Below are 15242 nucleotides of genomic sequence, written 5' to 3'. Positions count from 1 at the left end.
GCCCTTGTAAAACGAGCAACATGATTGGTCAAACGCTTGTCACATGGTCTACCTCTTTTTCGATACATCTGATGATTGGTCCAAATTTTACTGACGTGATCACGTGGAGTGTTTATTCAGTTTTTTTCTCTTGGACACGCCCCTCATTCCAGGATTTGCCTAGATCATTTTCATTAGATACCTTTTCAGCTGAAATTTTCATCTTGAAATATTTTTCCTACAAGTTTCAGCTGGTGCAACTTGTGGATCCGATGTAAAAGATTAATGCTGTGTATTTTTTGCGAAAATTGCATCGGTGTTGAAATTGCTAGGCAATTTTTTCGACCACCGTACGGCGGGATACAACACGTCATTGTGACCGACGGCACAAACAGTATTTAGTATTCTGGCCAATGAGGACGAAGCGTACGACTGACGATCTAAAATTATCCTGGTTGCCTAGGCCATGAGCCAGTTTACTACGCGCAGGGCCGCACTACTGAAGAAATACCGCTGTTCACAAATCGCTTCGCTTAAATGATTTAAGTCACATAATAGATATTTTAACACCGTCTACACGCAGTGCAGTGCTCCGCTCTGCAGAAAAAAACACTGTTGCCGGCATCTGGCAACGTCACGCCAGACGTCGGCATGCAGTTAGCGCATGGTTATTTTTGGCGACACACAAATATGATGTCAGACTAACAAATAGATACCTAGGTTGCTTATTTAATTAGCATGCAAGAGTGACAGCCGAGCGAACGCAAACAATTTCTGTGGCTAGCGACTGCAAGGCAAGCTCTAATGAACATGGCCACGCCCATCGTGGGCCGGCCTACCATGGCCACAACAAAACCGTGTTGTGCCAACTGGGCAACAACACGCGCGTTGCTTGCCCTATGGGAGTCTGCTCACTGGCTGGCACATATTTTATCAAATAGCGCACTAACTTCTCGGTCGATTCTTGGTCGTATATTATGTTTTTCACAACACTTTTCTGTCACTTTGCGTATTGTTAAATGCTAATGTGTTTTTATTTCATAAATTATCTACTGAAAAAATATTTACAAACAAACTGATTAAAGCTCAAATAAATTTAATGCATTCAAGATAATTTATGGTAGCTACCTCAATGTAGCGTATGCTAAAACATTTCTTCCTTTCCAAGTAATCAGCCACCATTGATAAGGTTGTGGTAAATTGAGATACGATTTGCGAATTGCAGACAATTCGTGCCAAAAATATAATTTTATTAGTCGCCACCCCCGGTCGCCACCGCACGGTCATCATGATTTCCAACCGACATTGACGATTTGCCCCAATTTGTCAACGCATTGTTATTGTAATTTAATATTATTGTTTTAACTGTGATAGCTTATAAATGTTTATATTATTTTTTAATGATTAAGAACAGTCCCACATTTTTTAATCGTTTGTTGATGTCCACCTGTTTGCGCACTGTTCACTATATCTTACGCAGAAATTTGAACTTCCGGTTTGAACCTCTACTACGCATGACAGTGCCCAGATATCTCCCGGTGTGCTGGCCTAGCCTGTGATGCACACAGCACGTATAGTTCCATGTGCTCATATTAGAATAAGACAAAAACACTCTCTTTTAAATAGAATGGAGTTCCAGTAAGGGACTGGCCAGTTTATTCATCCGGGAGGGGGGTGTCACCCTGTATTTGACTTTACTCCAGTCCGTAGGTTTTGTAAGGACAGTGATATTTGCTAACCTGTCATTTAAAAAGGTAACAGGGACAAGCAAGGTAGCACAATTCATATGAAATACATTGGAAGCTGGTACAACTATGAAAGGACGGTTTCAGAGAAGTGAAATAATGCATCGTCCATGAAAATAAACTTTTATAACTAAATTATCATGAAAAAAAGAGTTAAACTGGTCAAAGCTCAGTTCTACCGTCAATAAGCAAGAACAGCTGTAATTTATGAAAATTACATATTCTGCGTTATTTGATGTTCTGTAATATCAATCTCAGTGTCTTCTACTCTGAACCTTTTCACATCTCCACTTTCCTCTGTAAAGGTCCACCATGATGGTGAAGGGGTTAAATGTATAGCTGCGAATTTTATGCACCATTTTCATGATTTTATTTTCAAACCAAAGTTGGTTCGTGTAAATGTGCTAACTGAGGGATATACATCGAAATATCACTGTTTGCTGATTTGGACCTAGCCTATGCGTCACGTAGTAAACGGGTGCCGCACTCATAAGATGGCGCCCCCATGGAAAAGTACAAAAAATGCAGTATTTATTTCCTATACATACACATCGTGATCTTAAAAGAAACAAGCATGATACAATTACTTGAATGCACAACACACGATGGCCAACATTTTGTTGTAATCTTTATTTTCTCTATCACATGATTAATTTTTGAAACATAGCGGGAAATCTAAAATGGTGTGATTAAAACGTTTGAATTTACATACCACTTTCAAGTGTTATACACTTTTTCAGTCTTTAATGGGTCTTATTCAAAGAAAACTTTTGAACTTTTGAAATCGGTTTGTTACACATTCGCGGCTATTGTGGCTTTAAGCTTGTTGAAATGCCCTGCACATGTGTAGGCAAAAAGTGAATTTCCAATCCAGTCAAAAATTATTGTATTCACATGCACAATTTATGTACCTTGAATGACACTGATTATTGAACATTTTTATGTCTATTTTAAAGCATATTTATGCTATGTTGACAAATTGAAACCCGGGCATTTCTGTCGTTAATAAACAGAATAAAAATCATGAAAAAAATTCAAAAGATGCAGCTATACTGTTGAGCTTTACCCACGAATGAGGAAAGTCACACATTCAGTTTGCAAAGCATGGGCTCATTAACACTTAGCATGATACATATTGCGCATGATCAACAAACGTTATCATGAACTGAATCTATCTCGGTCTACTCGATCAGTGGATAGTAATACGCAAACCTTTTCTACAATTACACAAGTATATTTGGTATGTCTGTTTGCCTATCTGTCTGTCAGTCTGTGTATGTATGCATGTATGTATGTATGTATGTATGTATGTATGTATGTATGTATGTATGTATGTATGTATGTATATGTATGTATGTATGTATGTATGTATGTATGTATGTATGTATGTATGTATGTATGTATGTAAGTATGTATGTAAGTATGTATGTGTGTGTCTGTGTGTATGTGTATATGTTGAGTTGGTCCAAATGCGAGACTTTGTTGCGTAACATTTTCCAGTGTAGACGGTGCAATATGTGTATATGTGTACATGTGGTATTCATTTCCATACGCCAAAATGTTCAGTTCTCGTGACGCCACACTTCAACGATCGCCGGACGGATAAAATGCGCGTTTTACGTCATTAGAGGAGCGAGAGCGCAGATCGCGTTCCTTTATACGCCGATATGTCGACAAATCGACCATTTCTTGCAGATGTGGAATCGAGTAAAGTGACCTTATGAAATGTCACGCGTTTCTTAAAATCTGGAAAGAGCGCCTGTGGAGAATTCTTAAAACGGTGAAAGGTACTCGTGTGAATGTCACGGAGGTAGTATTGGTGAGTTGTCCGCTGTATGGCCTTCCATGCCCGGAAGGGGTACATATAGCTGATCCAGTAAAGAGCCAGCTATTGACATTCTTGATATAATGAAATGCAAGTATTTTTAAAGAAGAAGAGCTAAGCGACAGATTATAATTAATATTGAGCTCTCTCTCTCTCTCTCTCTCTCTCTCTCTCTCAAAACCTTGGTCCAGGACTTCGGCATCATATTTGTCTGTCTGGGCTGCTGACGTCGAGCAGTGGATGCATCTCCTCAATTTATGTTCCACATTTGCATACCGCCCGCATTTGGATCCAATATACACATTGTTTGTCATTAAAATAATCAATGCCAGTCCGGACATATCACAATGCCCCCGCATTCAATGCTATTGTATGCTAATTATTAATCTGGCGCGTGACATCACCGTCAGCTTGAACTACCCATGACTTAGCAAGTCTGCAAAGGTGAGACTTGGGCCGACGAAGTGATAAGAAAGTATTATGTTACAAGTCAACACGTATATCTATAGCATCCGTCTTAGGGGTGCTATTTGATTTCCTGTGGTGACGATTTTTTTTTAAAAGAAATTAATAATTGTCGGCAGGTGAAGGTGATAAGTAACAATTTAATCCTGTAATGGCTTGGGAAAAAATTCCAACAAACAGAAATAAGTAATATTATTCCAACAAACAGAAGTAAGAAAATTGTCACTAATGAGCTAAAATCAGCACACTGGGAGATCTGATTCCCGTTTTAGACTCAAATACTTTAGTAACGCCACAAATTCCTTACACTGACGACATACTGATAATTAGGAGTTGACCATTTGATAACTCGGGGGTCTGGAATATCGACCGGGGAGCAGTATTTTTTTCCCCTTTTCGTATGGTTCTCTTTCTGACTTAGCCAAATTTGGCAACATTTTGTTTTACTTTCTCCCTCAGACGATTTTTTTTTTTCACACGCGCATGCGCACAGTACCGTAGATTTCCGATAATTCATTATGATTTGTATCTTCGGAGATTCCGTAGTGAAGTCTACAGACTAGATGTAAAAGTTCTGTTAAACACACCATTCTTATCAATTCTCACTTTAAATGATTTCGAAAATCATGCATGATTGAGAGAGGAGATAGCATTTTGGTAAAAGTTTCCACTGATTGTGTCCTCAGCCATACAGAATAATGTGATGGAAAGTAGGGAGACTAGTTGCATCTGCTCTATGAAATAAAAGGATGTTGAGTTTTTCCAATGTAAATGACAAAAGAAATTTTCATGCTAAGTTTCCTAGGAGAATGACCCCTTCAGTTCGTCACAACATGCTGCTCAAACGTATGGCATTTATAGTACCTAAAGAATGTAACTTTTTATGATTGTTTAATGGTTATTTGGAAACTTTCATTGAAATATCTAAACTTGCTTTCACTGGACATTATTTAAAAATTATTCTGATGCTGCATATTATCATTGCTTATATATAGAACTGAAACAGTTAATAGAAAAGTAACCTTCAATGATAAAAATCAAAAAAGTTAGTAACTAATTGAAGTTTTCAAGATATTTGAAATTCAAAATGGCTGTCATCCCTGTGTTAAGTCTATGGGGAAAATGAAATTTTCAATTTTGGAAAAACTAAGATGTTAAAATTTTTTCTTTCATCAAGAGCTTTAAAACGAGCCCCCCACAAGTGGTAGACCAGAAAAATATTGATAAAATTTGAGAGTCGGAGTTAAGTTCGTTAAAGTAGCAGAACCCAGTAAGGTTCTAAAAGACTGCACAATACATATAGGGAGATGAATTATATACACTGATGTGACACAGACTAACTATGTGGAGGATGTTGGCGAGGGGATGGCCCCCTCGTAAAACAGAAAAAAATACTGCAGCAGAAGCACATACATTATATAATACTAATAATAGCGTCAAATTGAAAAAGTTGGGCACATATAAAACAACAGGAGAAGTATGAGTTAGAAAAATACAATTAAATCAGATGTTATGAAAATGAGTGAACGAAGGGCGCCCCGAAACCGAAAAAAATAATGATTGAATGACTGCAAGTAGCTGTCGATGCATTGTTATTTTATGTCTCCTTGCAATGTTTTATGTGTTTTCACAGCCATTCTTGGCTGTTTTTATTCAAAGGCAATCTCTTTCGAATTTTCCCCAAAAATATGCCTAAACCCCCCCCCCCTCTCTGAATGACAAACGGTCTACCCCGTATGTATACCAGTCAGTCCAGCGTCAGATTTGCCTACTTGATTGACAGCACGCCCAGTTTAGGGGCAAATTCTGTTGAGTCTAGCTTGCCCCCCCCCCCCCCACCCCCCCCCCCCCGCGATAGATTTCAGAATATTTGAAATAGTCAGCCGACATCTCAAATTTATACCCCACATTCCTTGCAATAAGTACGACCGGTAATTTAGTTTTGAAGCTCTAGAAAATCAAATTTCAACAATCTCACATTCTATGATAACAAACGATAACTACATGGTTCACCCCCACTCAAGCCGCACCATCTAAGGGCTTGCAATACCTTGTACATGGTATACGCACATAGGTCATGCAGCTCCAGCATCATGGAGGTATACACAAGCGAGTCTCGGAAGTTTTGTACCTCCATGGTTTTGGCAATAGCGTGTAGACCGTCTCTGATTAAAATGCACAGTTGAATACATGTGCCGCTTTACTAGTGATTCTAAGAGTTACAGAGTTTCTTCTAGCAAAGTGTATTCACAACTAATTCTGCTGGTATATGTGAGAGATCATCACCAGGGGAGAGCAGCCGTATAGCTGCAGCATTTTTGGGAACTCCGGATCTTGTGTCTGTATGGGATTGACGCCACTCAGTGTTCTCAGTTATGATGGGAGAGTTGTAAACTTGTGAATAGAATAGGGTATTTGTTAAAATGACATTTACAGGCATTTTTTACTTTCGCCTTATTTTCATTCCCCTAATCAGGCCTACCTTTGTTCTGAATACATTGGAATATGCAAGTTTCGTATGATAGCGAAATCGGAACGCACCTCACCATGACGAAGTCTTTGAAACTATTCACATGGCTGGCTACATTCAACACCCTTCTCCATCATATGTGAAGACAATTTCACCATCAATAAGAAAGATTATGCCATCGTGATTGAATTATCGTGCCAAGAACCTGGGTTTCAGGTGGCCCAGGGGTCCTCGAATGGATGCAAGCAGCGCCCCCACTGACCTGACTTTTAATATATTTCGATAAACATAATATGTATGCATACCAGAGACAGAAACATTTTATTTCATATGCATTGTCACTTAATCGCTGGTCTTCAGTTAATGTAAAACCCGATGGGCAAAGTTTTGCCACCACGCTTACTAGGTTATCAAGCTGACTCGCTTAAAATAAAGGTATATCAAATTTGTAAAACAGGGCCCGGTTATGATATTATATCAGATTCACTATAGACCCTACACAAAGAATAGTCTCTAAATACTATATTTGAATTTCCGGTATTGCGGGCATAACAAATGCTTACGGTCCCAAGTATTGCATGTTTTACAATACAGTCAAAGTCTTTCAAAATATGAGGAATTTTGGAGAAAACTTCCTCTTTGGATGACCCATTAATCCGTTTCTCGAAGCCCCGGGCCACATATTCGCCTTTTCGCCGCCTCCATGTCGCCAGTCACTGTTCATTTATCGTTCGAACTAGCCAGTAGCGTCTGCCGTATTATTCGCAGAATGTGATATAACGCATTTAATTTACACACAAACGACGTGATGAATTTCTTCTAAAAATAACATCGACCTATAGCAGCTGATAAAGCCACTATTATCACGACGCCTTTGTCCGCTCACAGATTTATCCATTGTTTCGAAAGGTAAATCTAGTATTGTTTTTAGCTTTTATCGATTGTTTCCAAAGGTACTGACCCCGCATTGATATTTTATGATTTCCTTCTTCTTCTTCCCGGGGTCAATTCATTGAGGTAGTAAGCGCCTCAAAATAAAAGTCGCCGACTTTTTGCTCAAACTTTTCTAAAGGATACTTGCAGCTATTCCTCTCCGGAATCATAGTCGACAAGAAATATCAGGAGTCATTGCTTGCAAAATATGACACCAGCGGAAAAATACCCGTATTTACCGACTCTTGACATTCAAAACATTGGCCGTCCAGGGATAATTCTATAAAAAATCAAAAGTTTCGATTTTCACAAATTAATTACTCTATGAACTTCAAAACGGGTCCACGCAACTATTAGACCACACAACTGTAAAAGTTTGAGAGTCCGAATATCTGTCCCCGAGGTGCATTCTGACCTACATAGATACAGCGCCCCATATTTTTCATTTTCTCATCGTTTGGACCTTTTCTCACTCTAACCGAACGTCGCTGAGCTACAGTAATAGGATCGTGACAAGTTGAAGCTAACAGGGGCAACCGGCAAAGCTTGGCCATCCCTGCAAAAAGCTGATTAATTTCTAAGCGATATCTGATGGGGACGACGAGCATTCGTTTTAATAGCACTTGGGGCGGAGAACGGGCGTGCTTTTATATGCGGATGAGGGAAACTTTAATATTTTCATTCTCTTATTCAGCGAGTAGAGCTAGGTTGTAGAGAGAGTGTGTGTTTCATGTATAGAGAGTGTTTCATGTATCTCATATTCAGCGGTGAGAAAGTTTGAAAGGGCATCGACCGAGAAGGAAAATTTTCTGATTTAGAGCGGGGAGGGGAACGTAGTGTACGGGATCGGAGGGGAACTTTTTAAAATAGAACTAGGGAGGTTGACTGAAAGCACCCCCCCCCCCCTTCTCCATTTTCTTCAAACAAGAATGGCGTATTTTGGATGGGAATAATATTAATAGTTAGAATAAAACGCGTCACGTAAACGCATCTGATGACAATTTTTGATTTTGAAACTCGACTGGTCGGCTGCCAACCGACTTTACCCTATAGTCATACATTGCATTGTGGTGGTGCAAGCTACCGGAGCCTCGTATATCGCCTGTTGGCAGAGTAAACAATATCATGCATGGGGACACAATCAACACCCCCCCCCCCCCGTTACAATATTTGTATGTATACTGTTCTTTTTACATCAGTAACTTTTCTAACTCAACACAAACACAAACAAAACACGTCGGCGGACAAATATACCGTAGGCACCTTAGCCCCCTCGCCCTGCAACCATGATTAAATATGATAACACACAACACCGGACCTTCATGGTCAGCGCAGTGACCTTTGACCGTGTACGTCGACTACCGTACAGGGCAGACAGACCACTTGTCATAAAATATGCCTAGCGGCCTTCGATGTATTTGGCTAACACGTCGAGTTTTATCGATAACAATTAATACTGGGCGTGACTCAGATAAAAAGTTGATATGCAAATATCGGATTTCGAAGGCCTCTTTGCCCTTACCAAAGAGCCTTATTCGTACAAAAGTGTATACTCTCTCTCTCTCTCTCTCTCTCTCTCTCTCTCTCTCTCTCTCCTCTCTCTCTTCTCTCTCTCTCTCTCTCTCTCTCTCTCGTTATCGCAGTTGTCAAAATGTTCTCGGACCCTCGACCTCGTAGAAGCTGAAATCGCTGACATTGTCATTTGATGAAAGCCCCACATACACGGTTTCCATTCACTTTAATAATTTACTGTTATTATTTTACAGATTTATTTTTAAAACGTATCACTTTGTATAAATCAATTTTCCGATAATAAACTATGCCGTCAGTTTATGCAAAATGGGTGAAGAGTACTGTGTTATTAGGCATTTTTCGGTCTGTTCTCAAGAGCGAACTCGAAGCACGGTCCCTCCACAAGAGGGACCGTGCTCGAACTGTATCAGACGTGATGCTATTCAAGAGTGTCGCTTCTGGGAGAAGGACATTACCAAGGCTGCAGCTAATTTTTTTCTATCCAATCAACGCGCCCGTTTCATTATCTCTTGTTCGCGGCCGCATGAAGGTACGCCGATCGATATACGGTCAAAGCAACCCGTACCCGGGGTCTGAAAAATAAGCCAGTCAATCATGCATTTGTTTTCTACGTAACATCACGTGACCTACTCTTTCGTCATTCATCCACGGCCTGGTGACTGACTGCAGGACACCTGTTCTATGTGCTTCGCGGAGTTGCCGATGACGCAGCATAGTTCCATGGCGGTTGCCCTTAGTGACAAATGACGCCACCACTCGTGGAACGTATCAACACAACACTGCGTAATATGCAAACACTGTCTCTGCAAGAACCCTAAACAGATAAGCTATCCGCGGGAGATTTTCCACAAGAAGGACCGAAGTTTCCTAAACATTACAACCGCAGAAAAGGGGCAGGGATTAAGAAATATGAGTGCCGGGTCAGATGAGTTAGCTTTCCGCTCCATGATACGAGCCTCGGGTCTCGGCGAGGTGTGGACACACGGTACAGACGACGTGAAGTTCAGCCAGTACGGGTGGCGATGCACCACCAAAGAGGACGCTTACAAACCGGCCACCTTGATCGGCAACTGGAACGAGAAGAACTTCGACATTGAACGACTGAAAGTTCCCAAACGACTGCCATCCCAGGTAAGCCGGTGTGTTTACTCGCAAAAGGTCTGCAAATTGATTACAGACGTGAAAACAATAATGTTATAGACCCGGTTATTTAATAGTCTGTCAACTTTACTGACTGTTGACTCATACAACGGTACAGCGGTATATGATCAGGGTGATCGGATTGTAATCTGTAAACAAATAGCCCCACCAAAACGCCGTCACAATATTTTCGTGCATAGACACGAAACAAGTGTAATAGGCTTCGCCTGCACACGGTCCCTCACCACAAAAGTGGCCTGCAATGAATCACCAAGCTCCTCAATCACATGGCTAGCGCAGTCGACATCAAATTGTGACGCGTAAACTTTATCTTCAAAGATAAGGAATGACAATACGTCGGTCTGATAGCTGGCCTTGTTCACAGGATGTTCACAGGTTAGGGTGTAATTGTTATTATGTAACGTCCCCTGAAGACCACACCGATAACCGAACATTCTTCTTATAAGGCATTGGAGTTCTGTTGAAGTTGGATATAAATGACTTATATATAAACACATTGGCACGGAGATTGAGACAAGGTGCGGTGGCTTCCTGTACCATGGAGGTAGCACATAAAATCAATTGTTTCCGAAGCGTCATCAAGTACAGGAAAATGAATTATGACAGATTATCGGCATTATCTCAGCCGTTTTGCTGAAAACAATCTCCTTTGTGAAAACAGGGCGCTTAAGTGCTTCAGTGACGAAACAATCGTATGAGAATCCAACAGGTGTCCGCCATTTTGAAATACAAGTAGATACTGCGTCAAGTTCAGTGGCCACTGTTCTTGGGCTTCCGCGTTACGCATTTTTTAACAGCGGCGGGTGTAACAATGCTCTATTGTCTCAAATATGTTTCGTTGTTTCAAAAGTCGTTACGATTTATTACACGCATGAAGACGTAGCACGGAGCATCGGTTACTACAGAGAATTTGTTTCAGCAACTGGAGATTGTGATCAAAATAAAATATACGACCTCAATTACTCCAGAGGGCGCTCAGTGCCACCCTCGATTACCGGTCACAGTGTAGTGTGTACAATGTGTAGCTGGAAAACAGCTGGGGTTGGGGGGTCTATGGTTACACACACACACACAATTCTCCTCCAGCGAAACTATCACTGTGTCAAAAAGATTGTAATTGTCGACTGCCGAGAAATTTATCCGTCTCACATTTAATCCAGCCCTAAGACTCTGCCAACGATGCACTGCATTTGGTTTCATACTCGATTTTCAAGGATAGCTATAAACACAACTCTTTCTGGAAGAAACATGTTTGAAATAATATCATACCGGTATATTGATTGCTCAAATATAGCCATCTGATTGGTCAAGACGTGAAAATAAGCGTATTATATTTGCAATAAAGCACAGTTTGAATACCTGCGAGCTCTCAGCCAGAGGAAAAATTCCCTTTTTGACGTGTCACGCCGAGAATTTCAATATACTGTTATGATATACTAACAATAAATTGCCTTACAAACGGGTATACCACTTGGTTTTGACAAGTTCACTTCATACACGCACTCGCTCTCTGATAGGGAATATGTTGTCGCGAGGTGGTAAAATTCTCGACCGTGGTACAGTATACCAGTTGGTGAGGTGGTTTGCACTTTCTCAAAATCAATGATATCCTTTACATTTTTCTCTCTCCTCAGTATGAACACTACTTCGAGACAACACAGGGGGCAAGTTACAATAAAGAACCAGCTAAAGTTCCAGAAGTTTTAAAACATCTAGAAGGTAAAGTTCGGTATTTTATTCAGATTTTGTGGCAGCGAACAATTTTATATGGCATGAAGTTGTTAACATAACAATGAAATTTCATCGCTTCTTCTCCACTTTTATATAAACATAAACATAATTGTACGAAATGTGTTAACGTAAACTATCAATATAGTGATATATCAATAGAGCTCTAGTAATTTATCAATCCATTAACATGGCTCGGTTGCAGGCGTGACTTATCATGGCAACGCCAATGGTAAATAACACCAAGATAATTAACAGAAAATTATTTCAATGGGAAAAATTGAATAAGTATACCGCACACTGTTCCTAATATAGCGGACAAACAGACAGACAGACGATATGACATGACTGGTGTCACGCACAAAAACCTGGCCATAAATGTGAGAGCGCGGCTATGTGATATACAAGTTGACTTGATATTATTAGTTGCCTGCTTGTTGTGATGAATAGTGCGCATGCGCAAATAGCTCATACAAGTTGTAAAATCGAATGTGGTGCCTTGCGCCAATATTCCAGTAGTACCAGTACAGACGGTCACCACTTGTTTCCTACCTTTGTTGTTTTTTTTTCTTTTTCCCTCAGCCCGAGAGACTTTTGCATTCCCTGGACACCAGCCTGAACTAGACCACCCAAGTCTTAAAGCGGAGTATAATGCCTTCGAGACAACGTCGAGGGCAGGTTACATCGACCCAAAGAATTGGAAACTGCCGTCTCCCCAAACATCGGACACACAACTCCAATAAACGCCACCACATACCATAGACCGCACAGTGACTTTGCCATCAACTAAGTTCAACCACAAGACTTGGTACACGATTTCTGATTGGGTGCAAGGAACCGATGAACTTTGGTGGTGTTCTCTCGTAGTGAGGAATAGGAATGGGTCAAGGGGTTTGTGCATGAAATAGGTCGAATATATGTCGACCTTATCTCCTTCACCATCAGACCTCTTTGGATTATAGTAACATTGAATTTCTTAAGGACAGAATAAATAATTTTTTTCTCTCAATTTTTCGTCAAGTTTTCTGATCCAGGTATTTAGGTCTCCACCAAGCAGAGAAAAAAGTCGAAAATGAATGAACTGTACATTCAGTTTTTGGACGTGACCTAACATCTACTGCAGAGTTATCAGAGTTATCAAGTTGGAAACAGTTCATCAAAGGGTGCTAGGATTCTTCACTTACCCTTCCTCAACGCCATGTCATTTTCACTGAAGTACTTGTTTCCTATTGCGTGTATTGAAGTAGTTTTCATATAAAATTTATACTGTATCGCAAATTTTCAGTTCTAGCGGCAAAGTTGCCTATTTACACGCTGTATTACCTTTTGAACCGTGCTATACGTCACTGACAGTATTTTGAACTCTATAATACATCATTGTCTCAACGTAGACAAGTCTTTGGCAATATGATTGACTCACTCAACTTATCCCCTTCACCGCTATGGTTTGACCCAAACCCGTTGTCATCATTCGTTAAAGTGGACCTGTTCACTTGCAATCGGGGATGACCAGGTTATTACTTCCCTTACAGGATAAGTAAAAGCCCCGATAATTATGTATCGTATCCGTCCAACCAATAAAGCATTATTGAGCTGCGCTCACGCATGCGCACCGTCTTAGTGACAGTTTTGAATTTAAAAAAAAACACCGTTGGATATACTGTTGTATAATGTGACCAGTATTAAATCGTATAACTCTTTCGAAACTAATGAAACTACTCTTTATAGTCTGTCATTTGTGTGTGTGTGTTGAGATATGTGATATACGCTCGTATGTTTGCGCATATCATCATGACATGTAATGAGTGGTTGCTTGTGTTACAACTTGGGAGGGTCTGGAAAGCTAGTGAGGTGAAAACTGTAACAGATTTTTTAAATTGTATAAAACCTACGAATTCGCATAAATTAAAACTGAGAAACACCGTGGTCCTAGCTTAATCTTCCGATGTAAACTACTAAATCTGGAAAAAGAATCGCTTTGTGTATCTCCATTCGTACTATTCCTAAAATTATATATATATATATATATATATATATATATATATATATATATATATATATATATATATATATATATATATATATAGTCTGAAGTAGTCATACAGTTTAAATTCACTCGGACGGAAATAAGTACAGCAATGGTGTATAGTAACGTCATGCAAATGCAAAGAGTGGATCATTATGTGTTCTCTAAGATGGTGTCAGATGAATGATGAAGATATGACATCAGAAGCATTAGTTTATAACAATTATCATTTAGCAAAGAATGAACATCATCAAAAGCTCCATAAGTGTTCATCAGTTATTTATCAAGGCGACTGTTTCGGAGATTTGAAAACAATGCAGTCAACTACCTTGGCACCCCAAGCAGTACTGATCAGGTACCACCACACCTTATGTTATTCGGAGTCTGATGTCATGCATGATGTATTGAATTTTTCAAAAAGTAGAGGATATCTCGACATGGCTGTATGTATTAAACTGTCTGACCATTTTATGTTGTTCTCCTCCTTGAGACAGCATCCTGTTGTACAGGCTGGCAACTTTCGGAAGAAAGTCTTCTATTAGAAGTGTTGCACGAGCAATGCGGAGATATTCTGACAATACAGTGCCATAAAAGATGTATGAAGGGATGTTACTTTGGCGATCTGGCATTCTCACTGTGAAAAACTTGAAATAGTCGCGCTTGTAAAAGAGTTTATAGACAAATATTCCATCCACTATGGATATGTCCAATTCAAGAAATGTAGCATGTTACCCATTACGCTCATATTTCAACTTGACCTCTGTTACTATTCGTTTTTTCAAAGGGGAGTTTGTTTGTTGAACTCGCCTTGGCCTGCTGGGAGGTACCTGGGGATCTTCAGTGTATTGACCACACGAGACGTTCAGAGTTTGTTGGTACCACAGAGACTAAATTTCTCTGTAGACAAGCTTGACAGTTGCCATCGCCCAAGATACGCTTCTCCCACAGTCTAAATGTCTTGGGTCCGCTGTGTTACTCTCTCTCAAGCAACTATACAACTATATCCGTTGTATTGTTTATGGGATTTTAAACGTTATATTTAAGGCGTGGCTTTGATCATACGATAGACATGAATGAAAGATAATGACACATCCAATCATAAACACCAATACAGGTCTTGATCTTAAATTGACATTTTACCATTAATATGCAAACGTCATTGACTACCTTCATTTTTTTAAAATAAATATATTTATTTCTGTCATAAAAATTGTACATTGCTTGTTACATATAGTATTAATTGCTCAAGAAGAAGAAAACAATTTTTACATTTACAGTCATTGGTGTTGTTGTATCTATTGCCCTCTACAATCTTATAAAAAATTACACAAGTATTCTGTTCCACAAGACAAAGAACTTCTGATAGTTATTAAATTT

The 15242-nt window shown here is 39.7% G+C and overlaps 1 protein-coding gene across 1 annotated transcript; it reads left to right on the top strand.

The window, feature by feature from the left end:
* Window positions 1-9608: 9608 nt before the first annotated feature.
* LOC139129554 (cilia- and flagella-associated protein 68-like) lies at window positions 9609-13554 on the top strand. Its single transcript, XM_070695203.1, has 3 exons — window positions 9609-10081; window positions 11746-11830; window positions 12422-13554. The coding sequence occupies exons 1-3, from the start codon at window positions 9860-9862 to the stop codon at window positions 12580-12582; spliced, it is 468 nt and encodes a 155-aa protein (XP_070551304.1). The 5' UTR covers window positions 9609-9859; the 3' UTR covers window positions 12583-13554.
* The last annotated feature ends 1688 nt before the right edge of the window (window positions 13555-15242 follow it).

This window comes from Ptychodera flava, chromosome 3 (assembly GCF_041260155.1).
Source record: "Ptychodera flava strain L36383 chromosome 3, AS_Pfla_20210202, whole genome shotgun sequence".
Classification (NCBI taxonomy): Eukaryota; Metazoa; Hemichordata; class Enteropneusta; family Ptychoderidae; genus Ptychodera; species Ptychodera flava.
This window is presented reverse-complemented; position numbering and strand designations above follow the sequence as displayed.

Coding starts and splice junctions, on each gene's coding strand:
- LOC139129554 (XM_070695203.1), top strand. CDS start 9,860: ATGAGTGCCGGGTCAGATGAGTTAGCTTTCCGCTCCATGATACGAGCC. Junction 10,082..11,745: donor CCAAACGACTGCCATCCCAG/GTAAGCCGGTGT, acceptor CTCTCTCCTCAG/TATGAACACTACTTCGAGAC. Junction 11,831..12,421: donor AGTTTTAAAACATCTAGAAG/GTAAAGTTCGGT, acceptor TTTTTCCCTCAG/CCCGAGAGACTTTTGCATTC.